We start from the raw sequence: 26038 nt of genomic DNA on the forward strand, positions 1-26038 counted from the left end.
ACACACACACACACACACACACACACACACACACACACACACACACATGCATACACACACTCAACACATTCACTGAGGCAGAATGTGAATTTATGTATTTCAAACTGTGCTTTGTCCCCTCTTTAGCATATTTCCTCTCTATTCAAGGAGTGTATAAAATTTGGAAAGAATAAACCACTTCATCACATATAAAACTGAGACAAAAAGAAATCTATTTATACAATTGCAGTATGTCTGAGCCTTCCATACTTTGCTTATTGTCCTTTTATATTACCCATTGCCCATATACTAGGTTTACATGTGAATATTTACTTTTTCAATGGACTCAATTTTTTCTTCTGGTTAATGGGGTTTGTATGATGATCTTGTAGGGGTTCAGAATCACTGGAATGTATAGGGTATGACCAGGTGTGAGAATGTTCATCTTTGAGTGGAAGGTGCCACTCCTTTTCCCAAAGGAGGCAGGAGATTGGACTGCAGATGAGTGCAGTAGGGTTTGGAAGGCCCAGGGTCAGTCCACTGACTTTCCTTTTCCCTCAAGGGTCAGGTACAGCAGATGGAAAGCCTGAGGTCAAAGGGAAGCTTCTTTGTACTAGAGGTTCTCCACTTCCTGTTGGGAGATGAGGCTAGCAGCAGGAAGTGAAAGTTGCCTTATACTGGCACAGATGTGCCAGAAGGTGAAGCAAGAGATGGAAGATGGTCTGTCAGAGGAAGGTCTGTGTTTTCCTCCCCTGAAGCTGGTGATCAGGCCTTGCAAAGGGTATGTGTAAAGTGAAGTTGTTTTAGTTCTGTGCGGAAGCTTGTTTAAGAGATGGGTAAACTTGAACAGAAAGTGTAAGAGATAAGAGAACAAATAAAACACAGCCCTGGAGATATGTTAGGCGGTAACGGGGGAATAAAGAGAAATGAAAGGGATAGAATTATCATGGAGTAGAGGAAATATTGGTCATGAGAATGTCACTCATTTCCATAGCAGTCCCCTTTTTATTCTTGCTCTTTCCTGTTGCCTGAAGGATATAGCAGCAAACAGGATGTAATGTTAAGGTTAAGGAGATGCAAAAAGTTACCTATAAAATTTTGCTCTGGTTCAGGGCAGAGGCTCACAGATGAGAGATTGTAAAAAACACTAATTGTCAGATTGGTTTAGTCATTTAAAAGTCTGCTTATCTTTTCAGTTGAAATAATTTATAAAGGTCCTTTACTTTCAGAAAAGTTTTAAAAATTACAAATAGTTTCATATGATTTTATATATATATATGTATATATATGTGTGTTTATACATCTATTTGCACATGTGCATGTGTATAGTTTTTGGCTTTGGTGGGATGCTGTTTACAGATAACCTCTGCTTAAAAACTTTAAAATTTCACTATCTTAATTTCATGTTCGTATTGATTTTGGTAAACAGAATTTGAAGATGCATTTACTTTGAAGTATAGCAAGTGCTAGGATAGTATATACTTGAATAGCCCTTTATCTTGACCTATTGTGTGATATGTTAGCTATGTGTAATAAATTATTTTAAATGTTTTTAAAGACAGCCTTTAGGGGGAAGGAATTGGCTGTAAATATAAACATGTGCCTTTTTTTTAAAGACTTTCCATAATCTGATTCCAATTTAATTTTCTAGCCTCACACTATATATTCTCCTTCACATACGTTATATTTCAGTCAAATTGGACTACTTACCATCTCCTGATTGCTCTTTCTCAGTCTCCCCACCATAAATAGAAATGATACCTTCATCCTCAAACCATTTATAACATTTTGTTTGGTTTTCTACTTTTCATTTCATCTCAATCTGCCTTGTATTATAGTTATTCTTATAGTTATTTGCATACATGTCATCCTGTACACAATCCTTATTCTGATGCGTGACAGAGACGCTGGGTTTTTTAAGGCTGTACCAGTGGAACACAATTTCTGTCCAGTTTCACTAATTTTGAAAGAGTTCAGAGAAGCACACAATTTAACTCTTTATTATGAACAAGATCAGCATAGCTGAGTACCAAAAAGCTCATCATCAGAAGGTTTTCCTTTGCATGATGAGTTATTCGGTCCTTTTGGAAGAAATTATTTTGAATACTAACACTAGTCAAAGATGTATATATACTGTCCAAATTATAATACGTAGCTGGATAAGACCATTGATTTAGCCATTTATTATCTATAAAGTATGTCTGCTACAGCGAAATAGTCAACTTAATCTGGAGTCAATTAGGAAGAGCTCAAACTTCATTAAAATTGAGAAATTGGTTAGTACTTTCAATAAGCCTAAGCTACTTCTTGCCCCTAAAACATCTTTCTTCAACAACACTAATACTCCATTGCTGTATCTAGCTTCGAATTACTGAATGTGTCTTTAAGAATCACAGTTTCAAAATTGTTTTTACATGTAATTGGAGAAAAATAAAATACTAAATAAACACTTTTTAAAAAATCACAATTTCAGGTGACCAAAGAGCAACAGAAGGATATACACTATAACATGTATACATAGAGAGGCTATAGTATGATACCAGTAATTACTTAGTTAAAAGAGATGATGTAAAAAAACTTAACAAATGAAATATTTGGCTGGAAAGAAGTGGGACTGGTCACCTAGGAAGAATGAATAAGAATGACAGACAACTCTCTTGCTGCCCTGGTATCCTTAAGAGAGTAGACAAGTCAAAATCAGACTTCTGGTGTAAAACTGTATCCATTGAGGTTTTATGGAAAGATATAGATGATACACAGTGTGAGAAGGCATTGAGAGAGCTGCCAACTGAACCAGTGGGATGGAAGCAAGTAGATTACAGATCCTTAGTAATACATACTTTAAACTCCCATTAGAGTGTAAGCTTATTTTAGTTATTTATGCCTAGTATGATGATGCCTTGTTCAAAGTAGGTGCTTATTAAATGTTTTTTAATCTGAATTTTTAGACATAAAATCTTTGTTGTAACTAAATTAAGATGGGATATGAGAGCTATCTTGTAATAGTTGCTTAAATGGCCATGAAGTAGAAAAAAACATAGAAAGGGAGTTTAAAACATAGATAAGAACTGGGATTGGAACTTGAATTTTAGCTTATTTTTAGGCTTACTTTGACATTGGGCAAGGCACTTAACCACTGTAGTTATATGTTTCCTTATATCTGAAAATTGGGTTAATGATATGTGTGAAATACTCAAATAAAAAGTAGTATGTCATAGTATGTCAGTGCCAAGCACTAATACTAATAACAGTAGTCATCTTCCACCCCCTAAAAGTGATACATGTTATGTTCAACAAAGCTTAAATAAATGAAGTTTATTGGAGAAACTGTATGTCTTTAATTCAGTTTCTGTGGATTCAGCCAAAAATCCATTACAAGATCAACAGTTTGGTTTTTCCAGTGTGGAAATGTCAGTGATATTATGCATATAAAAAAATGATCCATATATGGGTTATTATGTCATTTTAGGCATAATGCCATCATAAATTTGTTGGAGAAATTTACAAACACATGGAATTTTATAACAGCTAGGCAGTGCAATAGATAGATCACTGAGTCATGAGTGGAAGACCTAAGTTCAGAATTGGCCTCCAATATTTACTGACTGTATGACCCTGGGTAAGTCACTTAACCTTGCTTGCCTCAATTTCCCAAACTGTAAAATGGACATAATAATAGCCTCCCAGAGTTGTTGTGAGGCTTGACTAGGATAGTAATTGTAAAACACTTAACACAGTGCCTGGAACATAGTAGGCACTTAACAAATGCTTATTCCATTCTTTAACAAATCTAAGTAGAGGCTAGATTGCCTCATAAAGCTGTCATCTGTTCAACAGTAACTGCTTCTATTCTAATAGTACCAGTTCATTCCTGACTTAATATGTGTTTAAACTTGTTCATTTCTGAAATCATTTTACACAAGCCATTAAAGAAGAAACACGTGTACAAATGTTTGCCTGATGAGAGTATATTACAGCATGTTGGCAATCCACTCATAATGCAGAAGCAGTAAAGTATTTGTTGAATATTTTGTCAAAAGTCACAACTTTGCTAGGTGATGACACCAGGAAGCAGGCTCAGCCACAAAGAACTGGATCCAGCTAAGTTCAGTGAAGTTGTGCAACTGGTAACAGAGATTCGAAGGGGCATGATCCACACTGGCCATCATTAGGACAGAGGATCCTTTTAGAAATAAGACAAAGGCAGCACAGTACACTCTATATAAGGCTCAATGGACACAGCACTTAGACCAGATGAAACCAGAATGATCCTGGATATACCTTAATACAAATCTTTGACCAAGCCTTTGACTCATAAACATTCCATGGGACATTGTTCATTCATGGGAGGTCCATTTTATGTGATGAGATCTTTTGGTGTGATATCATAAATGTGGATCAGCTTCAATAAATTATATGTGCGAAGTCCTTAACACTGTGTTTTATGCTTTGGAGGCCTTCAGTCAGTATTTGTTTAATAAATGATGTATTCTGGTCATTCTTTTTAGGGAAAGGTTATAGAAGTGAGCAAAAAACTTGCTTTGGTGTGAAGACACTCTACCCCCAGACTGAATCTGGGAGGGTTTCATATGCAACTTTTACTTCTCGTGTTACCTACAGATTTGAACTCTAAGTGACCGTAGGGTTTTCTAAGCTCTATGGAGTTTTTAAACATTATAAATTTTATGTCAATTTTTTGATGATTAAGAACCAAATATTGAACAAATAGAGATTACTATTTTAGGGAAAGTCAAAATAGAGACTGATTCAGTTGCAGAGATGACTAATTTATACACTAGCCTCACATGATTCAGAATGTGTGAATGACTCAATCCATTAATATACTTGGCTCCCATGATCTCTTCTTCCAGTGAAATAATGGTTATAAAGCAATAATAATTGAAGGTGGAGGCATTGACTTTGCTGTGTGGTAGTAAAGTGACATACTTAGAGCAATTGTGTATGTTTAAAATATTAGGTTAAGAAATGAGGTGTATTATTTTAACAGAAATAGAAAAAATTAACTATTATATTTTATGTTCAATATGGGAGAACTCATTCTTAGATAACTATAACTTATTAATTAATTTATTTTAAACAACTGGTAAACCTTCAAACTGATTGGCCAACAAGAGACATAACTTTAATTTTTCTAGTTGTTACCTAGTACCAGAGTGTTTTGATAACACTTGCTTAATGATATAATTTAAAATCTGGAAATGTCAAACCCTCATCATTTTTGCTATTTTTTTCATTGTTTCCCTTAGATGTATATTTGCCAAGTAACTGAAATATCTAATCAAAATGGCTGTCAACTAATAAGGATAGGAGAAAGAGGAAACTGCTTGTGTCTATTTGCCAAGCCAGGTTTGATATAGAGCAGCTACAATGAAGACAAAAGAATGGCAATTGAAACATCAAGAATTTGGGAGAGACTGAATCCAAGAAAGGAAGTAGTAGCAAAAGACATGGCTTGAAAGGTTTAGATACAAAGGCCCTAAGTATATGTATCAAGCAATATGAATCATAAGTCCTAACACAAGGAAGCATATTTGCTCTCACAAGTATCACTTAAATTGGTAGGATGAAACCCATGACTAGAGTGTTTCTCCAAATGGATATACCTCATTCAAGTAAAACAATTGTATTTGAAGGGCTGGAATGTGAGTAACATGATTTATTGAGAAAGTATACTCATATGAGGAAATCCAAGCCTCAAAAGGGGAATATCTGGGTGAAGATTGTAGGATCATAGATTTGGAGTTGAAATGGATGTCAGAAGGCATTTACTCTAATCTCATTTTATAGAGGAAACTGAGTCCCATGAAATTTAATTGACTTGCCCAAGCTCACCTGGATAGTAGGAATCAAAGTCAGGACCAATGGAGGGAGAAACAGAAGTGATTTTGTTACCATAGTATACTATAACATCATCTGGACAAAGCAGGAAATAGATGAATATGGTGAATAGCTCATAGGCCTGGCACAGAGAGGCATAGTATAGTAGTTGTGTCATATTTCACGTTCATCATTTTATAAGGAAGCTGGTGGCACAGTGGAGAGAGTCTTGGACCTCAAGTCTAGAAGATCTGAGTTCAAATGTTGCCTCAGACTCTTCTAGCCATGTAACTCTGGGTAAGTCACTTAACTTCTGTCTCATTTTTTCCTCAACTATAAAATGAGAGTAGTAATAGTATCTACCTCCCAGGATTGTTGGGAAAGTAAATATGAGACAATATTTATAAAGTGCATTGTAAATCTTAAAGTGCTAGATAAGTTAGCTATTATTTATTATTATTATTTCCTTGGTCTCTACATTTATTGGTACTTTTTCTCTTTGCCAAAAGCAAAACAAAAATGATAATTTTATCTTTGAAAAGATGCAAGAACTAACAAGGGAAAATTCTATACTGGATCAAATTCTCACAAGTGGAACTGGATCAAATTCTCACTAATGGAGGAACTGGTTATTGAGGTAGAAATGATTCAGAATTTGATAAAGGAAAAGAAAGCAGGTCATTATCTACCATATACCTTAATATTGCTGGTGGCAAGCTATTATTTGTTAATTGATTAATGCCATATACACATACTATATATATATATATATACACACACACATATATATATATAACATATTTTATATGTGTGTGTGTATCAGGATGTGTTTGGACACACATACAACACACATACACACACACACAGATATTTCAGAAATTCTTTGTTTCTGTCGTTCTTATACCATAATGTATACAGTGAGCACAAGATGGATTGCCTCTTGAACATTCAACTAGTTGCCTGAGCTGAAATGCAAACAAGAGTTGAATAGTGTCCATGGTTTTTATTTTTCCTCTTGGTTGAACTTATGATCTCATAGGTGAAGGAAATTCCTAGTGTGGGGAGCTTGCCAGTACAGAAAAACAACTCTTACAACATATAGTATTAGCAAGTTGCCTGTGATGTTGAGATATTAAATACCTTTCCCATGGTCACACAGCTAATATGTTTCATAGGTAAGACTTGAATTCAGATCTTCTTAACTCCAAGATTAGCCTTCTACTGTGTAACACTGACTTTCTGGAATCTGTCCATGGGTATATTCTCCAGGGGAAAAAAAGCCATTTCAGAAAGCACAGAAATTAACCTTAAAAAAAAAAAGGAAGAAAAGAAGATTACATAGCCTAAAACCAAAGATTTTAGACCTGGAAGAGGCCTCAAAAGATCATTCATTCAAGCAGTGTCATCCCTGTTGCAAGGTGGGAAGTGAATCTAGGTCTCCTTCCTGCTAGTGTGATAGTTCTCATTCTATTGTATTAAGCTGCTGTTGGCTAATTTGATTGATTTAACTTGGTTTGTTTTTGTTAAGTAAATTGCTTACTATATTTTGTTGGAGATTATATTGCAATACCCTTTAGCTTAGAATCTTTAGCATTGAAATTGTCAGGTTCCCCCATCCACTGCTTCCATATTGTAGAGATAAAGGGTTAACTGTACATAGAAGTCACAAAGAACGAGAATGGGGAAGACGTGCTTGTAGGAGATAAATATGCATGCTGTTGGCAACAGAAGATCCAATAGTGGGGAAAGTTAACTGATAACATTGAGTTTTGGAGCAGATGGGAGCCAGACCCAACTGGATGAGTTGTTGAGAGAAGCAGCCCAAACCAAAGAGAACAGACAAAGATGATTAAAGACTCAGAATGGAAGCTGGGAAATAAGGGAACAGCCAGATGCATAATAATTTGTTGGTCATGATAAAGACAGATTTCTTGTTGAAAGAGGCCATCTCTGCTGCTTTCTTTGAACACAGAGCTGGAATACCAGCTACTTCTTTGGGCCAGGCTAGTTATTTGGGCTCAGGATTGGAATGCCAGTACACTTGTTGACCATGTAAAATTGAATAAAATTAAATTTAGTTAACAGTAAAAAGTTTGAAAGGATACAATTAATAATCCAAGTTGCACTGTTCTTCTTTGCTTCTATATTAGCTACCCATGCAATGCCTAATCAAAATGACATCCTGCATGACAGTGGAAGGTCCACGAAACCTCAAGACTACTATAGACTGGGCTTTTATGGCTCAGGGGAAAAGGAAGCCTTGCCAGTGGTTCAGGCCCTGGTTTCTGGATCAATTAAATCTTGAGAACAGGATCTGTACTGTCGCGTGGGCAGTCTCACCAGGCTAGAGGAAGCCCTTTCCTGCTTTCTCCTTCTATGTGAATCTTGTCCATGTTTTTTTTGTAGATTCTCTATAGAAGATCCTCTCAATGTGCCAAGAGACTTCTTCTGGATCTTGTCAAGTTCTATGGGTAACAGTGGAGTCCTGAGGTTTTCCCATCTGTTATCTGTTTCCCTTGCTATAAGTTCAGTCTATCTTCTTTTCCAATAATTTATTTCCTTTATGTTTTCCATTATGCTACTTCAGGTGCATAGAACATCATTCTAAATATGCCAAAGCCTACTTACACTTTCTGTGTGTCTTAGAATGGGCACTTCTTGAGAGAAGGGACTATTTTTCCTTTTTTTTTTTTTTTTTTTTGTATCTCCAATGTTTAGTGCAGTGCCTTACACTTAGGGTGCTTAATAAATGCTTGTTGTTTTATTGATGTCTTTTATTGTGAGGACAGTTTGGGATTCGACCCTTTCTAGATCTTCAGGCTTCTGCCTCTGTCCCTGGCTGTTTCATCACCTTTCTTTATTAGGTCTAGTTTTGGCTGAACCACACTCAAGCATTGTTTCTACCCCTTCCTGCTTCCTGCACATGCTCTTTGGCCAGTTGTAGCTGTTCTTCCACAGAGATCACTGTAATGTTCCATGATTGACAGCTGTATAGTATTTCCAGAATAACATTTATATTGAAAAAATGAGTCTCTGGGAATGGTAGCAGCTTGAGATCATTAAAAGTACTGTATAATTTTCCAAATAAACTTTCCCTTTCTCAGTCCAACTCTTTGTCCTTCTGTAGTGTCTTTGCCTATAATATTGCTGTATTAATTCTATTAACTGACTGTCTAACAACATGTTAGATATTGTTAAATAATTGTTTGGGCAATTCCTGCTGTCTAAATAATAGACATTTTTTCTTCCACTTAGTTTTCCAATGTGGATTGTTACATTGTTTTCCTTTGAGTAATTATAGTCTTTATTAAGGAGGTTCTGTAATATTAAGGGTCTTGTTTCAATTGTACATTATACACAAATAGGAGCCTCTTGAGGATCTTACGAACTATAGGAAACTCCTCTTTTATTAGAAAAGCATCTTTCACAACAGCAGAGAAGTCAATCAGTAAGCATTTATTAAGCAACTACTGTGTTCCAAGCATTGAGAATGCAAAGAAAGGTAAAAGACAGTACCTGCCCTTGAGGTGCTAACAATCTAAGAGGGGGAAAGAACATGCAAATAACTATGTAAAAACAAGTTATATACTGGAAAAAAAAATAGAGGAATTAATCAATAGAAAGAAGGCACTAGCATTAAGAGAGATTGAGGAAGGCTTCCTGCAAAATGTGGGATTTTGGCTGAGACTTGAAGGAAGCCAGGAAGCAAAGATGGGGAGGAAGAGCGTTTCAGGTGTGGAGGACAGCCAACGAAAATGCTGGGAGTCAAGAGATAGAATGGCTTGTTTTGAGGAATAGCAAGGAAGCCAGTGTTATTAGATCACAGAATACTTTTAGCAAGAGTATATCTTTTATGCTTTGCTTAATAATAGTTAGATGGTCCTTGAATGAGATTATTTCTTTGGTTACAGATATCAAGGAATCTTTTATGATTTTAACATATGATTGAGAGACTCCTTGTTGGAGAACAGCCTTTAAGGATGTGTTTTGTATTACTAAATCAAATATTTTTGACTTAAAAGGCAATGTACTGCGATAGAGTCCCAGACTCTGAGTTAGGAAGATCCAAGTTCAAATTGTGTGTGTGTGTATGTTCAGTCATGTTCAACTCTTCAGGACCTCATTTGAGGTTTTCTTGGCAACGATACTGGAGTGGTTTGTAATTTCTTTCTTTAAAAGCTCATGAGGAAACTGAGGCAACAAGTGACTTGCCTAGGGTCACAGAGCTAGTCAGTGTCTGAGGCCAGATTTGAACTCAGGAAGATGAGTCCTCCTGACTCCAGGACTAGTACTTTATCCATTGTGACTCCAAATCAAGAAGGAGCTCACCGTCTTATGGGGGAAGATAACATAAAAAGAAGCTGCACAGGGTGTGGAGGAATACCTGGCAGCAGGTACATGATAAAGCCCTACAGCCAGGATGAGAAATGTCTTATAGGGCCTAAGTTCCAGTGCTTATTGTAGGAAGATGAGTTTCTGTAAATCATGAAGTCCAGAAGAGCAGGCTGGTAGGAAATGATGGAGTGAATGCCCTGTCTGCCCTCCTTAAATGGTACAGTATTTGGGAGCTCTTTCATGTCCTCTCTCCACAGTCATCAACCAGAGAGAGTGAGGGGCCCCAGGGACAGGAGTTGCTGAGAAGGTGTGAATTTCCAAGTTGATTTCATTTTCCAGAATGATGAGATTCTGAAAATCATGAAATCCAGGAGAACATCTGGGTGGGGAATGTTATATAGCTAATCAATTAACCTCTTTCATTCTCAGTTTCTTGACCTGAAAATTGGAGTGATATCCCCTATCTCACAGAGTTGTTATAAAGGTAAAAAGAAAATTTATATAAAGCATTTTGAAGGCATTAAAGTGTTATATAAATATGTTATTATTGTTAATAATAAAATGAACATAGGGTCTTCTAGTTTCTGAACCTTTGTGCATCTGTTAAGATGTAATCTGGTATATAATCATTTGCAAAAGCCTACTTATTTTCTTCTCATATTTTCTTCAAGGGTACTCTTTTGATTTATATACAGATTATTCTCATAAAGAACTTAAAAAAATGAGAAAGAAGGTACATCACTTAGTAGTAACTTATGTTGTCTCAATTCCTATTTTTTGGGTATCTTCCAGTGTTTGAGATATTTTGTAAAATGGCCCCTTACAGCTTTCTGGCTCAGATTTCAGTGGTACGTATTTGTTCTGTTCCTGATACTCTTTCTGACTTTGTCTCTATCTATATCATTTCTTCTCTTCATGCAGCTTTTCTGGGACCACGATGCCAGATGTTATGGTTCCTCTGTCACTAATGTTGAAAACAAATTATACATGTACTGTTGAATTTGTGTCCCTTTTCCTTCTATTTGTTGCCCTACCATTTTAATCTATGAATTAAGCTCTTGGGGTGATGTGACTCATTTGAATTTCACAATAAGCATTTTGTAGGATGGTTTTTTTTTCTACTCCTGTTGCCCTGGTATTCATGAAATGTTCAGAGAATCAGAAGAAGCCTGTCATATATTCTGTAGACCTGTCTACAGAGAATTTATGGAAGAGGACTGAGTTAAATTAACCCAAGATAGGCTGTGATCTGCACCAGTAGAGGGAGTTCCCACATCATTGAAATCATGAATCCATCTGATTGTTGAACTAATTACTACTTTTTCCCCCAGAATGATAAACTGTGTCATATATGATATCTCAAAGTATTTTTATATAAACATAAGCACATGAGTATTTTTCCCCTGAGTAAACAGTCTCTCTAAACAGTTACAGAATCAGAAGCTTCTTTAGGTCTTTAACTCATTTGGAGTTCTGTGTCCTATATCTGGGGGTTCTATATTGTCTGGACATAAGGCAGAAAGAGTCTATGATCCAATGGACCTTTTTGTTTTGTTTTAAATATCTGTCACTCCTATGAACTATTCTAGACTTGTTCTTAGAAAGTGAACTGTCCACATGAATCCTTTCCCATTTTTTCTTCTTAAGCGACCTGCAGGACAGTTACTTAAAAGTAAAATTCCTTTTTTTTTCTTTAGGATTTTATTAGTGGTATTTTAAGATATAAACAGAGAAAATGAAATCCTTGAAAAAGAAGAAAGAGAAAAGAAACTGCATTTTGTAGCACTGATGTAGGGAGATGCTTGGCTGAATACTTTCTAAGCAGTCATTTTGATAGTGAGGCTACATTAAGTTCTCTCTAAAATATAGCTGTACTAACTGTGGCATCAAGTTTTCTCAGATTTCTTCTATGTACTTTATTTGTATTCTTTACAATAGCCCCCTTCTGATGCCAGGAGTATAAAAGAACCATGCAGAATTACTCATAAGTCTGGGTATTAGGATTACTAGCTGTATTTCATGTAGACTGGTATTTCGTCAGACACTGACTAGGACCAGTATGTAGACCAAAGAAATAAAAGCTAACATCTTCTCACTCAGTTCTAGGGGACTGAAGTGCATTTGAAGATGTTGTCATTTACTGACAGATTGCTACTAAATATTGATTTCAACTGTTTCAGCCATTTATTAATTGCTTACCATGCACCAGGCCTTAGGGATATAAAGAAAGGTGAAAAACAGTCCCAGCCATCAGAGAACTTACAGTCTAATGGGAGGACCACATGTGGATAACTAAGTATATGCAAAATATATATGTAATAGATGAAAGTAATCTGCAATTACAGCAGGGAGTGGTTGGGGACCTGGGAAGGCCTTATGAATTAGTGCTGGATATATAGAACTGGGAATCATCTGCGTAGAGTTAATAATTGAAAAAAATAATGTTGTGAATCAGAATTTTTACTTTATTTTTACCAACCTGACAACCTTAAATTTTGTTGATATCACCAATGTGGGGAAAACAAATAAACCAAATAAGAAAAAAAGGGAATTTTAATTTTTTTTGAAATTTTTGTTTTTTGTTTGTCCAGTTTAGATTATTCTTTTGCTTATAATCCCAAAATTGTGCTTACAAGACTGGAGGAGACTATATGTTACTTAAAAAAAAAACAAAAAAAAACCTTTGTCTTCTTATAGAATCTTAAGTAAAACATCTAATAGATGAGAATCAGTCTTTTAAAGACCTAAAGTACTTCCAAAAGCTCTTTCTCTAACCCATTCAGATGTTTAATAACCTTTGCTTCCAACAAATAGTTTCTATAGCTCATTTAAAGTGAATAAAAACATTTATTAAGCATTTACTACATGTCAGTTACTGTGCTAAATACTGGGGATACAAATACAAATGTGAAACATCTGTACTCAGTAAACCTACATTCTGATGGAGGAGTGGACAACAATAGGGAAATGATGTTTATGGAAGTGTGATTTCAGTATAGTCTCAGAGCCAGAAATGGAAAGCATTGGAGAGGGAAGAGGCCCTGAATTCAACTAGGTGGAAAGTGGCAAGAATGAAATTGTGGGCTTCCTGTTTGTTCCCAGGCAGTTGAGAGCTCAGATGGCTTAGCAGCTAAGCCTTAGCTTGTCCTAGGTTGATCTCTGGAGGTATAGTAGGTTGGAAAATTATTAAAAGGAGGAAAAGCACCAAAAAACAAAAGAATAGACTAAAGATGCCAAATCATAGAACATTAGGAGTGCCTTAAAAATCATCTTATTGAACTTCCTCATTTTAGACATAAAGAACCTGAGGCCTAGAAAGACTGTAACTGACTTGCCAAGAGTCACACAATGAATCATTAAGATCATGTAGATGACAATATTCTTGTTGGTGACCTTGGGCAATTTATTTAGGATTTCTCAAAGTGATTTCCTACTTGGGTGGAATGGAAAGAATATATTATTCATCTGCTTTGACTATTTTTTATGAAAAGAACTATATTACATCTTAATTATATAAAAAGTAGAAATTATAGTAGAAAGGCAGTAGGCAATCAATAGTATGTAATATAAAAACTGACAGTCTTAGTGTATTAACACTGATCACCCTCTAACCATATAGATAAGTCTGCTTCTAGAGTCTTCCATCAAACAGGGCTATGGAAAATATAGACTTAGCAAAAAGCCTTTTTAGGGATAAAGGGTTTACAAGCTAAGCCCTAGAAGATGGCCCAGCATTTAGCACAAGGCTGGAACATAGTAACTGCTTAATAAATGTTTATTGATTGATTACTGATTCATGGAGCAATTGGTATTGCTTAGTATGAAAAAGAAAACTGATAGAGATTTAATAATGACACTCAAGTAGAAGAAAAATTTCTATATATGGTAACTAATTGCTCTCTACTGAGGAAACAGATTTAAAATCACAGTATTAAGAATTTAAGTTAGAGCCTTCTGACAAGGATGGTAACATGAAAGATTCTAGCCAAACTCAGCTTCCCTAAAAAATACCCTAGCAAGAATTTTTTAAAAGAGCACCAGAAGGAATAAAGATGTAATACAACCTAAGAGAAACAACAGTGAGACTTTTTCTAATAGCAAGGGATCAGAGAGATACCATTCTATTGTGCCCTGATCTCCTGGGCTGGAGTCTTCCCGTTTGTAGGAGACCCTTCCTGCCTGCATGAGATCAGAGAGACATCATTCTATTAAGTGCTAGTCCCCTAGGCTGGCCCCTTGCAGGGGCACCTTCTGCCTGCAGAAGCCAGGAAGACACCATTTCTTCCTGTTCTTTCCATCTATCTCTTGGCCTGACCTGCCTTCAGGGACAAGAGAGAAATACTTTCATTACTTCTCGTCACTGATCCCCCAATGATGTTTTTTTTTGTTTGTTTTGTTTTGTTTTGTTATGTTTTTGTTTTTTGCTAGGCAATGGGATTAAGTGACTTGCCCAGGGTCATACAGCTAGTAAGTGTCAAGTGTCTGAGGCTGGATTTGAACTCAGGTCCTCCTGACTCCAGGACCTGTGCTCTATCTGTGTGCCACCTAGCTGCCCCTCTGTAGTGATGTTAATAACCTTCCTGAACTCATTTAGCAATGATTAATAAACTCCCATTTAGTCATACCCTCTCCATCCCATTTATCCAGAGCCCCTGGCAATCATTTCACAAATCTGTTGTTACCTTCACTACCCACTTGCCATTCCAATATCCCCTCAAGATGATACACTCTAAAGCTATCCACCCCATCCAACATAATCTCCGGAATATGCTCTCAGTAGGTAATAAAGTTGCTTTCAGCTTAAGTATTTACATTTCCTACTCTTTTCACCTTTTCACTCTCACTGAAACCCGACTCCCTCCCCATGACGTAGCCTCCCTGGCCACCCTTTCCAACACTGGTCATACTTTCACTCCTTCCTCCCAACTTGTTGCTCAAGGGGGTGATTTGGAATACTTCTTGCTCCTTATTGCCACTTCCAGGCTCTTTCTCCCTCTATCACTTAGTAACTTCTCCTCCTCTGAGGTTCATTCAATCCATATTTGCCATCTAATCAAAATTCTGGTAGCTGTCATCTATTACCTTCTAGAACATTCCCCTTCTTTTCTCGAGTTCAGCCCATGGTTCACAATAATTCTTGCCCCCATATTAGGGGACTTCAACGTACATATTGATTCTTCATCAAATGCCCTTACCTTCTGCTTCTTTACTTTTCTTGTTTACCTTGACATACCAAAGGAACCTCAGCGACCTATGAAAAGGGTCATACTCTTGATCTTAATGCCCCATTAAATGCTCACTTCAGTGTTCATGAACTCTGAAATTCCTTTATTTGTTGTCATGCCACCTTGCTCTGTGCCTTGCAACCCCAAACCCTATTCTTCACCCTCACATTGATCACCAGTCTTTTGACTCTTAGTGTTTTCCCAGGCCATGTCCCCTACACTGGCTATACTCTTCTTCCTTCCTAACCTTCACACCTAACCAACTCAGCTCTGCACTGTCTTCTTCCTTTGACTCGCTTGTTTCCTTATTCTGTTTCCAGTCTTAAACCTGCCAAGCCTCAGCCTGGGATAATTTCTACCATCTGCTGCCTTTGCTCCTAGTCATGTGCTGCTGAATGAAGCTGGAGAAAGTCACAAAACCCTGCTGACTGGATCCATTGCAAGTGTGTGTTATCTCAACCAGGCCCTTCTCTGTGGCACGACAATCCTTTTACACTTCCCTAACGGACTCACTATCCCACGCATCACAGTAGCTTCTCCAAATCTTTTTACCCCTCCTTCAACTTTCTATAGCTCTCCTTTTTGCTAACTTCTCAGCTGAGAACCTTGCCCCATTTAACGGAAAAAACTGAGGCCATTCACCAAGAGCTTCCTCTTCTTCCCTCTTCCTCAACTCACATATCCCAGTTCCCTTTTGCCACTATCTGTGCCTTCGTCCACTGCCTTACGTAATGACTTTACAAAGAGAAACCCCTCTCCATATACAAGAGATCCCATTCCATTTTGTCTTCTCCAGCAGATTGTTCCCTCTATCATCCCTATTCTTTCATTTATCTGCAGCCTTTCCTCATATGATGGCTACTTTGCAACTCCCTATAAATTTGCTTATGTCTCTCCCAGCCTCAAAAAAATATTCATCTCCATCCATTCCCATTAGCTATCATCCTGTGTCTCCTGCTTTTTGTGACTAAACTCTTTCAGGAGGCCATCTGCAATAGGGACCTCGGCTTCCTTTTCTTCTCGCTCTGTTCTTAACTCTCTACAGTCTGGTTTCCCACTTCATCATTCAACCAAAACTCTTCTCTCCAAAGTTACCAGTGATCTCTTAATTGTAAAATCTAATGGCTATCTCTCAATCCTCATCCTTCTTGATCTCTAGAAACTTTGATATGTTGATCACGCTTTTCCTCCAAGTTTTAATGACACCATTCTTTACTAGTTCTACTATCTGATCACTCTTAAGTCTCCTTTGCTGGATCTTTATCCAAGTCATGCCCACAAATCATGGGTGTCCCACAGGGCTCTATCCTGGACTTTCTTCTCTTCTCCCTCTATACTATTTTACTTGGTGATCTCATCAGCTTCCATGGATTCAATTATCATCTCTTTGCTAATCATTCTCTTATCTACTAATTCAGCCCTAGCCTTTTTCCTGACTTTCAGTCTTGCATCTCCAGTTGCCGTTTAAGTATCTCCAGTTGAATGTTCTATAGATATCTTAAACTTAATATATCCTAAACAACTCAATATATTCCCCCCTCCCCAAGCCTTCCCCCACTTCCAAACATCCATATTACTGTTAAGGGTACCTCTGTCCACCTAGTCTTCCAGTCTTGAAACCTAGGTATCATTCTCTCCTCCTCACCATCTTTCATCCCCTCTTCGTCCTCCACCATAGCCAATCTGTTGCCAAGCTTACTAATTTCACTTTTGCAGCATCTGTTGAGTATATTCTTCTCTTAACACTCCAATGTAGTTCCTAATCACCTCCAGTCTAGACTATTGCAGTAGCCTGCTGTAACAAACCCCTCCCCACTCCAGAATATCCCCCTAAAGCATGGTCAGACCATCTCACATACCCTACCCCTCCCCCCCTCAATAAATTCCAGTGGCTCCCTATCACCTCCAAGATCAAATATAAAATCTTTCATTTGGTCTTCAAGTCCCTTCATAACCTGCCCTTCTCCTTCTTTCCAATCTTCTTACACTCTCCCTGTATCTCCACATGTGCTGCAATCCAGTGACACAGGCCTCCCTGCAGTTTGTACAAGATACTGTCTCCCAACTTAAAACACTTGCACTGTCTGTTCTCCATGCCTAGAATTCTCTCTTCATCTCTGCTTTATGGCTTCCTTCAACTCCTAACTAGAAGTCCTGCCTTCTACTGGAAGCTTTTCTTGATCCCTCTTATTTCTGATGCCTTCCCTCTGGTGATTATTTCCAATATCATGTATGTATAGCTTGTTTGTACATAGCAATTTGTATGTTGTGTCTCATATTAGACTATGAGTTACTCAAGAGCAGGAATGGTCTTTTAAAGCTATCTTTTACCTTTCTTCATATCCCTAGTGAGCCTGGCACAGTATCTTCCTCATAGCAGTCTCTCAAATATTTGTTGACTGACTGACCAGGTAGATATTTATGGAAACTAAGAAAACAGTGAAGTCAAAAAGCCTCATTCTTTGGTTAAATCTGTTAATCAGACTGGAGCATTTTTTTTTAAATTTTTGGCAGATGGACTCAGTTTCCATAAAGTCTTTTAGTACTGGTTAGCTATCAAAATGTGTCTCATTCTTTTATTTTTTCCAGGTAAAAGATAAAAATTACCTAAATCTAACACCAAATCTAAAAGTATTAGTCGAAGAGAAATTATTGGCTTTGAAAAATAGCAACACAGAAGGAGACTTGAAAAAAGATGATAGACTTGTGCAGTTTCGCAAACAGCTGAGAGATGTGAAGAAGCAATGTAAGTGTTTTGAAAAGTTATTTTATAAATTTTCCAATACAAAACTGGACACTGGTAGATATTTACTATTCTAATTTATAATCAAGGGAATACATTATTTTATTGGAATTCTCAGTTGACAGAATTTTTGCAGATCTCTGACTTTACAAGACCACTTACTCAATTTACTGCTGCCTTTTGAATTAGTTCTGCTGTATTTTTGGGTCTCTTTTTCCTTTTGTTTGAGATCATTTAGTTGATATCTAAAAAGCCAATGACTTCTTAAGAATGTTAAGAAAATTTCTCAGCTTGCTTTTTTTCCATTCATAAAAATGACTCTCTCTCTCTCATATTTGTATTTTTACAGTGTCTGAGTAGTCAGTCAATGAACATTTATTAATAACTAACAGTACTTACTATCTTCCAGGCCAGGGGTGAGGAACCTGTGGCCTCGAGGCCACATGTGGCCCTCTAGGTCCTCAAGTATGGCCCTTTGACTGAATCCAAACTTCACAGAACAATCTTTTATTAAGAGAATTTGTTCTGTGAACAAATGTGAAGTTTGGATTCAGTCAAAGAGCTATGCTTGAGGACCTGGAGGGCCACATGTGGCCTTGAGGCCACAGATCCCCACCCCTGTGGAACTGTGCTGAGCACTGGAGATACAAAGAAAGATGAAAAACAATCTCTGCCCTCAAAGAACTTATGTTCAAGTGGATTAGAGAACATACAAATAGCTATACTGAGAGAGCTATATTCAGAGTAAATGGAAGGTTATCTCAGAAGGAACTTGTGTATATGGTGAGTGGGGAGAGGGAACCTAGAATGGTATCCTGCACTCGGTGGGGTTTGAGCTCAGTCTCGAAAAATGTCAGAGGAGCTAAGACATGGAGAAGAGGAGTATTCCAAGCATGGATAACAGCTAGTGAAAAGTCCTGGAATTGAGAGAGGAAGTGTCATATTCAAGGAATTGCAGGTGGACCAGTGTAGCTGGATCCTAGGGTTCATGAAGGAATGGAAGGTAGAAGAAGGCTGGAAAAGTAGGATGGGGCCAAGTTACTAAATGCCAAACAGAGCTGTTTATATTTGTTCCAGAAGGTTATGGGGAGGTACTTCAGAAAAAAAAATCACCTTGGAATCAAGGTGGAGAATGAATTGGAGCCAGGCAATCAACAAACATTTATTGAATGTTTATTTTGTGCCAGGTCCTGTATTAAACCCAGATCACTATGTGTTGGACATTGTGCTTAGTGATGATACAGGTACAGGCAAAAAGAAAAGCAGTCCTTGACCTCAAGGAGCCTACATTGTAATGGGGGAAACAACACATAAGTGGGGAACTGAAGTTGGTGGGGAGGAGGTATCTAGGGGTTGCTAAGTTCAGAGAATAAAGCAGAACTGATATGGAGTACTCTCCTTCTTTGCTCACGCCCCCCCCCCCCATACAACCTGGTCAAATGAAAGCTTTACGAAGGGAGAGGAGTCCACAGGCACAGTTAGGCAGCTGAGACATGATGGTGTAGTGAGGAAAATCGAGGAAGTGGGAAGAAATCAGGAGTGTGGAGACACTTGAGAAAAGGAGGCTAGTTAGAAGACTTTTGCAGTAGACTAGGCAAGAAGTAACGCTCTAAGATTAAGTTACAGAGAGAGTGTTGGTTTGCCTTTGTAGAGTCTGTGGAGTTCCATAAACCAATGAAGTCATAAATTCTCTTCCTATCCTTGTTATTGAAGCCTCACTCCTCAGTAATGGAGCATACATTTATCTCTTTAGAAGTTACGGGTGAAGCAAGTCCTTTTTATAGTCTTATGTTCCTACCATCTATTTCATTTTCGTGCTATGGAAAAGAGTGCTATTGCATAATGTTAGGCAAAGATTGACTTCATGCCTTTATTTGTACTGTGTGATATAGTTTCATATTTTGAAATAGACTTTTACATATAAGCATTTTCATCAAACTGATGCTGAGATCTTAAAAAAGGATTAGGGAAGCTCTTGTCTATTCAACAAAGAGTTTCACAATTTCAGATGTTTTGCAATTTGAAAGAAACCTTTGCTTTAACTTTAGATTTATATGATAAGCATTTTTCAGCTGTATATTCTTGAATTTAGTTCATTGTTACAGTATTCTATAATCTGTTACACCCAGATGGTCAATGTTATTGTAATTCAGTTGTGGTTCTTAAAGGTGCTAGGGAATTTGCCTTTTTCCTGTTTATAAAGATGTGTTTTACTTCATGGGTCAAAACATTTAGTTGTACTTGGTGATTTTCAGTTGTTATATAATATAAACTGAAAGTCAGATTATCTGGAAATTGGAATTTCTTCCCATTCCCTTCCCTGCTTGCTTTTCTCTTTAATGGAAGTTTGCTCATAATAAAGTATATGGAACATGGAGGCAAGTTTTATGCCAAGGGCTACATCTTCCCTTCCTCTTCTACTTCCTTCCCTTTCATTTTATGCTCTCCCATCATCTTTTCTCCCCCTTACACTTTTTTTCTTCCTCACCTTCTCTGCTTGCTTTTCTCTTCTTTCCCTTCTTCCTCTTCCCTTTTAAAAAGCGAAAGTGATTTTTAAAATTATGCATACAAAGAGAAGCATTTTCCAGTTCTGCAGATAATGGGAATGTCTAAATGACAAACGAGTAAGAGCAATAATGTTCTTTTAGAGTCCTATCTAGAATATATTTAAAATTTAAAATTATTAAAAAAATTTCAATTTTAATATAGTTTTCTTTAGCATAGACTACATTGATATCAATCATCTTTTATGAAGTCTAGTCCTTTCTTTATAATTTGAATTGATTGCTGATGTCCATTAGCGGGAAAAACCTTTTCCATTTCTATATTCCATTGAAGATGTATCTTCCTCTTAATCAGTACTTTCTTTCTGAAGTGATCCACCTATTGATGTTACCCATGAAACTTTTATAAAAGGTTGACACCTATCAGTCACCAAGTATTCATTAAATAAAACATCTACTATGTGTAAACACCGTGTTAGGCATTGGGAATAAAAGTTATAAATTAAATAACACCTGCCTTAAAGATTTTACATTCTATGAAGGGAGACAACATATATATTACAAAGTAATATATACAGTTATGTACCTGTTATGTTATTAAATTATATTATTAAATTACCCAGTAATTTATTTTGATAAATGATATTTGACAAATTTATTTAGATAGAGCTGAATAATTGATTTACTGAGTATATGATCTGGCAGAAAGCAAGCTAAATGTATAAAAGTTTGGGAAATAAGATCCATGAAGAAAAGAGTAAAGCTTTAAAATTAGCATAGTATAAGGGAAAGAACATTGTCTCAGAACTCTTAGGATTATAGTTATAGAGCCATTAGAGATTTAAGATGTCATCCATCGTAACCTTCTCATTTTACAGAAATGAGAAAAGTGAGGCCCATGGATTAGAAGGGATTTGCCCAAGATCATTCAGCTAGTGAGTGGAAGAAGTAAGACTGTAACTGAAAGTCCTTGGATTCCAAATTCAATGCAATTTCTACCGTTATCACATTAGTCCTGTCGGTACGCTTCAATGTCAGGATTCAGGTGAAAAGGACCTGGACTCTTTAATCTTGGCTCTGCCACAAATTAGCTGTGTTACTCTGAGCAAACCACATCATGTTTCTTAGCCTTATCCTTGTTTATAAAATGAAGGAATTGGACTAGATTTTAAGCAAAGTCCCTTCCAGCTCTAATCCTCTATGATTCTCTGAGCTTCTGTAGCCTAGAGAAAAGAAGAACGAGCACCCACTTTGGACATAGAAGGATGTAGAAGGACATAGTTTATAGAGATGATTACCAGTACATCTCTGTTTCCAAAACAGAATAAAAATGAATTACTTTAAATTATACCAAATAGATGTCAGGCATTGGAAATTAGCAGTAGTTTTAATGGCCCCCAGTAAGACTGATGGGATCTCGCCTGCATTAAAGAAAGGATTTCGACCGTATTACTGGAAGTGATATTTCTATTACGCTCTGTCCTGGTCAGTCCAAATGTGTAACATTCACGCATCTAGTCCTGCGTACCTCTTAGGAAGGATCTTGCTAAGTGTTGTCCAGAGGAAGATGACCAGGGCATTCAAACAGACATTCAGAATTTTTAACACAAAGATCAGTTGAAGGAATTCAGACTGTTTAGCTGGGAGAAGAAAAGCCTTAGGAAAACATGATAATTTTCCTCAAATATTTGAAGGAGCCACGCGTGGAATCACAAAATCTCAGAGCTGTGGAAAGTACAGAGGCCATTGAGGCCAACTTGTTTCCTCATAGGAATTCCTTTTATAACATTCCCAGCAAGTCTGTGCTTGGAGTCCTCAAAGTAAAAGGAACAAACCATATCCCAAAGCAACCCATTATGTGTTTGGACAACTCTCATTTTGGGGAAGTTTGTTATTTACATCAAGCTGAATCTGCATCTCCCTACATCCTACCTGTTAGTTCAAGTTCTGTTCTCCAGGGTCAGGCAGAACATGTTTAATCTTCTCCGTGACAACCCGTTAAGGGCTGGAAGTGGAGGACTCAATCATGTTTAATTCTACTTTGCTTGTAAAAATTTACTCAAAGACCACAAAGAAGATTTTGATGTTTCTATATACCATTTCCTCAAATTTTCAGCTATCTTACTGAATTTATTTTCATTCTCATTTCAATTCAGTGTGAAAAAAATACCTTTTGAGCTTTTACTCTTATTCTAGGAGTGTACTAATCATCATATGAGTAGAGATAGGAACTGTACCAGTGATCTCACTGGTGAAGGGAACTACCAAGCAAGGGAATTCTTTCCAGCAATGTTGCCTGCCACTTTCTCTGCAAATGATAATTTTATGTAGTTGCCTAGAGCACTGAGAGGTTCACCAGTGACTTGCCCAGGGTCAGTATGTGTTAGGAGCTAGTCCTGAACCCAGATCTTCCTGGCTTGGAGACTTGTTTCTGTATCTACTTTACCATGCTGCCTTTCTGGTTAAAGTGTCCTTATTGAGTTCTTCCTCAGTAATAAACTGAGGTCAGCTATGTCATGCCCTAGCTGTGGTTAGAGTGTTGGGCCTGGAGTCAGAAAGATCTGAGTTCAAATCCAGTCTAAGACACTTACTAATTGTGTGACTCTAGGCAAGTCACTTAACCTCTGACTTCATTTCCTGTTTTGTAAAATAGGGATAGCAATAGCTCCTATTTCACAAGAGTTGTTGTGAGGATCAAATAATATAATATTTCTAAAACTCATAGTAGCCTCTATTTTAACTGTTATTATTATCTTATTATCTACATAGCAATGTAAGGAACATTATGAGAGATATAAAAGAAGTTTAAATTTAACATAGTGGTTAAATTTAATATAGTGGACACTTATTTAGTGCTGATTTATTGAAATATTCCATGTCATCAAGGAGCCCTCAGTAAGGTATGGAAAGATAATCTCATGCTAAGTGCCAAAAATTAATATTGCAAACAAGTTCAGAGAATTAAAAAGTGATTATAGGCTGGAATTGCTGGGAAAGGATTAATGGAAGAGGTGAAATTTGATTCTTGATTCTTTTTTTTTTTGTTTTTTTTGTTTTGTTTTGTTTTGGCTAGGCAGTGGGGTTAAGTGACTTGCCCAGGGTCACACAGCTAGTAAGTGTTAGGTGTCTGAGACCTGATTTGATCTCAGGTCCTCCTGAATCCAGGGCCAGTGCTCTATCCACTGTGCCACCTAGCTGTCCCTTGATTCTTGATTCTTGAAGAGATCATCTAGATTGGGATGCTCAAAGGTTGGGGTAGTGGGACAGGCTTTCATGTGATAACAGCAACATGAGGAAAAATTTAGAAACTGGAATGAGCCTATTTTGGGGACAGTTAAATCAAGTTAAAAAACTGGAGGAGTACAAGGAAGAGTTTGTATTTGATCCTAAGGACACTAGGGAGCCACTGAGGCTTTCTGAGTGAGGGAGTGATATGGTCAGACTTGAACTTTAGGAATTTCACTTTGGCAGCTTTGTAGGCATTCGATTGTAGAGGGAAGAGACTGCAGGGTGATCATTTAGGAGGCTATTGCAATAATCAAGGTGAGAAGAGATAATAGTCTGAATTAGGATGCTTGTGGTATGAAAGGAGAGAAGTGCAGGAATGTTGTAGAAGTAGAATTTTCTTTCTTTCTTTTTTTAAAATTTTGTATTCTAAATTCTCTCCCTCTTTCAACCCTTTCCCCACCTAGTGAGAAGGCAAGCAATATAATGCCCATTATACATGTGAAGTCATGCAAAATATATTTTCATATAGCCAGTTGCCAAAAGAAGAAAGGTAAGAAAAATTTTAAAAAGTGAAAAAAAAAGAAAAAGAAAGAAAGTGAAAAAAAATATGCTTCAATATGTACTCAGAATTCATCACTTCCGTCTCTGTTCTGAAGATGGCTAGCACTTTTCATCGTGAGTTCTTTGAAACTGTCCTGGATCATTGTCATGATTAGAGTAGCTAAGTCTTTCACAGTTGTTCATTGTTACAATATTGTTGTTTCTGTGTCCAATGTTCTGGTTCTACTTACTTGACTTTGTATCAGTTCATATATCTTCGCATGTTTTTCTAAAACCATCCCTCTTGTCATTTCTGACAGCACAGTAGTTCTCCATCACAATCATATACTACAACTTGTTCAGCCATTCCCCAATTGATCGACATTCCTTCAATTTTCAATTCTTTGCTACCACAAAAAGAGCTATTATAAATATTTTTGTACATATATGCCCTTTCCCCTTTTCCTTGATCTCTTTGGGATCCAGACCTAGTAGTGATATTGTTGGATATGCACATAGTTTTATAGCCCTTTAGGCATAGTTCCAAATTGTTTTCCAGAATGGTTGGACCAGTTCAGAGCTTCACTAGTAGTACATTAGTGTCCCTATTTTTTCACATCCTCTTTAGCTTTTGTCATTTTCCTTTTCTGTCATGTTAACCAATCTGATAGGTGTTAGGTGGTACCTCAGAGTTGTTTTAATTTGCATGTCTCTTAATTATTAGTAATTTAGAGCCTTTTTTCACATTACTGTTGGTGACTTTGATTTCTTCTTCTGAAAACTGCCTGTTCTTATCCTTCATCATTTATAAACTGGCAAATAGCTCTTATTTTTATAAATTTGGTTCAGTTCCCTATATATTTGAAAAATGAGTCATTTCTCAGAGAAGCTTACTTACTGTAAACCCCCTCCCTTCTCCTCCCCCACCTGTTTTTTGCTTTCCTTCGAATTTTGGCTGCATTGATTATGTTTGTGCAAAACTTTTTTAATTTCACATAATCAAAGTTATCCATTTTGCCCCCTGTGATCCTCTCTATCACTGATTTAGTCATAAACTCTTCCCTTATCCATAGATCTGACAGGTAAAATTTTCCATACTCCTCTAATTTGCTTATGATGTCACTTTTATGTCTAAATCATGTATCCATTTTGAGCTTATGTTGGTATGTGGTATGAGTTGTTGGTCTATGCCTAATTTCTCCCAAACTGTTTTCTAGTTTTCCTAGCAATTTTTATCAGATAGTGAACTCTTACACCAAAAGCTTGGGTCTTTGAGTTTATCAAACATTATATTACCATGGTTATTTCCTATTATATCTTGTATTCCTAATCTATTCCAATAAACCACCACTTATTTTTTATCCAGTACTGGATTGTTTTCATGATTACCTCTTTGTAATATAATTTGAAGCCACCTTCCTTCACATTTTTCCCCATTGATTCCCTTGATATTTTTGACCTTTGCTCTTCCAAATGCATTTTGTTATTATTTTTACTAGCTTTATAAGATAATATTTTTTTTTTTAGTTTTGTTGGTGTGACACAGAATAAGTAAATTATTTTAGTTAGGGTTGTCATTTTTATAATATTAGCTTGGCCTAAACATGAGCAATTAATATTTCTCCAATTGTTTAGATCTGTCTTTG

At 36.9% G+C, this 26038-nt stretch overlaps 1 protein-coding gene across 1 annotated transcript in view; it reads left to right on the plus strand.

Moving 5' to 3' along the window:
* The window catches only part of LOC114030636 (E3 SUMO-protein ligase NSE2-like), a 259588-nt gene that overhangs the window by 92975 nt on the left and 140575 nt on the right, over window positions 1-26038 (plus strand). The window contains exon 4 of the mRNA XM_027845487.1: window positions 17967-18123. Coding sequence (XP_027701288.1) covers window positions 17967-18123 — 157 coding nt within the window. The remainder of the gene's footprint in view (window positions 1-17966; window positions 18124-26038) is intronic.

This window comes from Vombatus ursinus, unplaced genomic scaffold (assembly GCF_900497805.2).
Source record: "Vombatus ursinus unplaced genomic scaffold, bare-nosed wombat genome assembly UNPS02014973.1, whole genome shotgun sequence".
Classification (NCBI taxonomy): Eukaryota; Metazoa; Chordata; class Mammalia; order Diprotodontia; family Vombatidae; genus Vombatus; species Vombatus ursinus.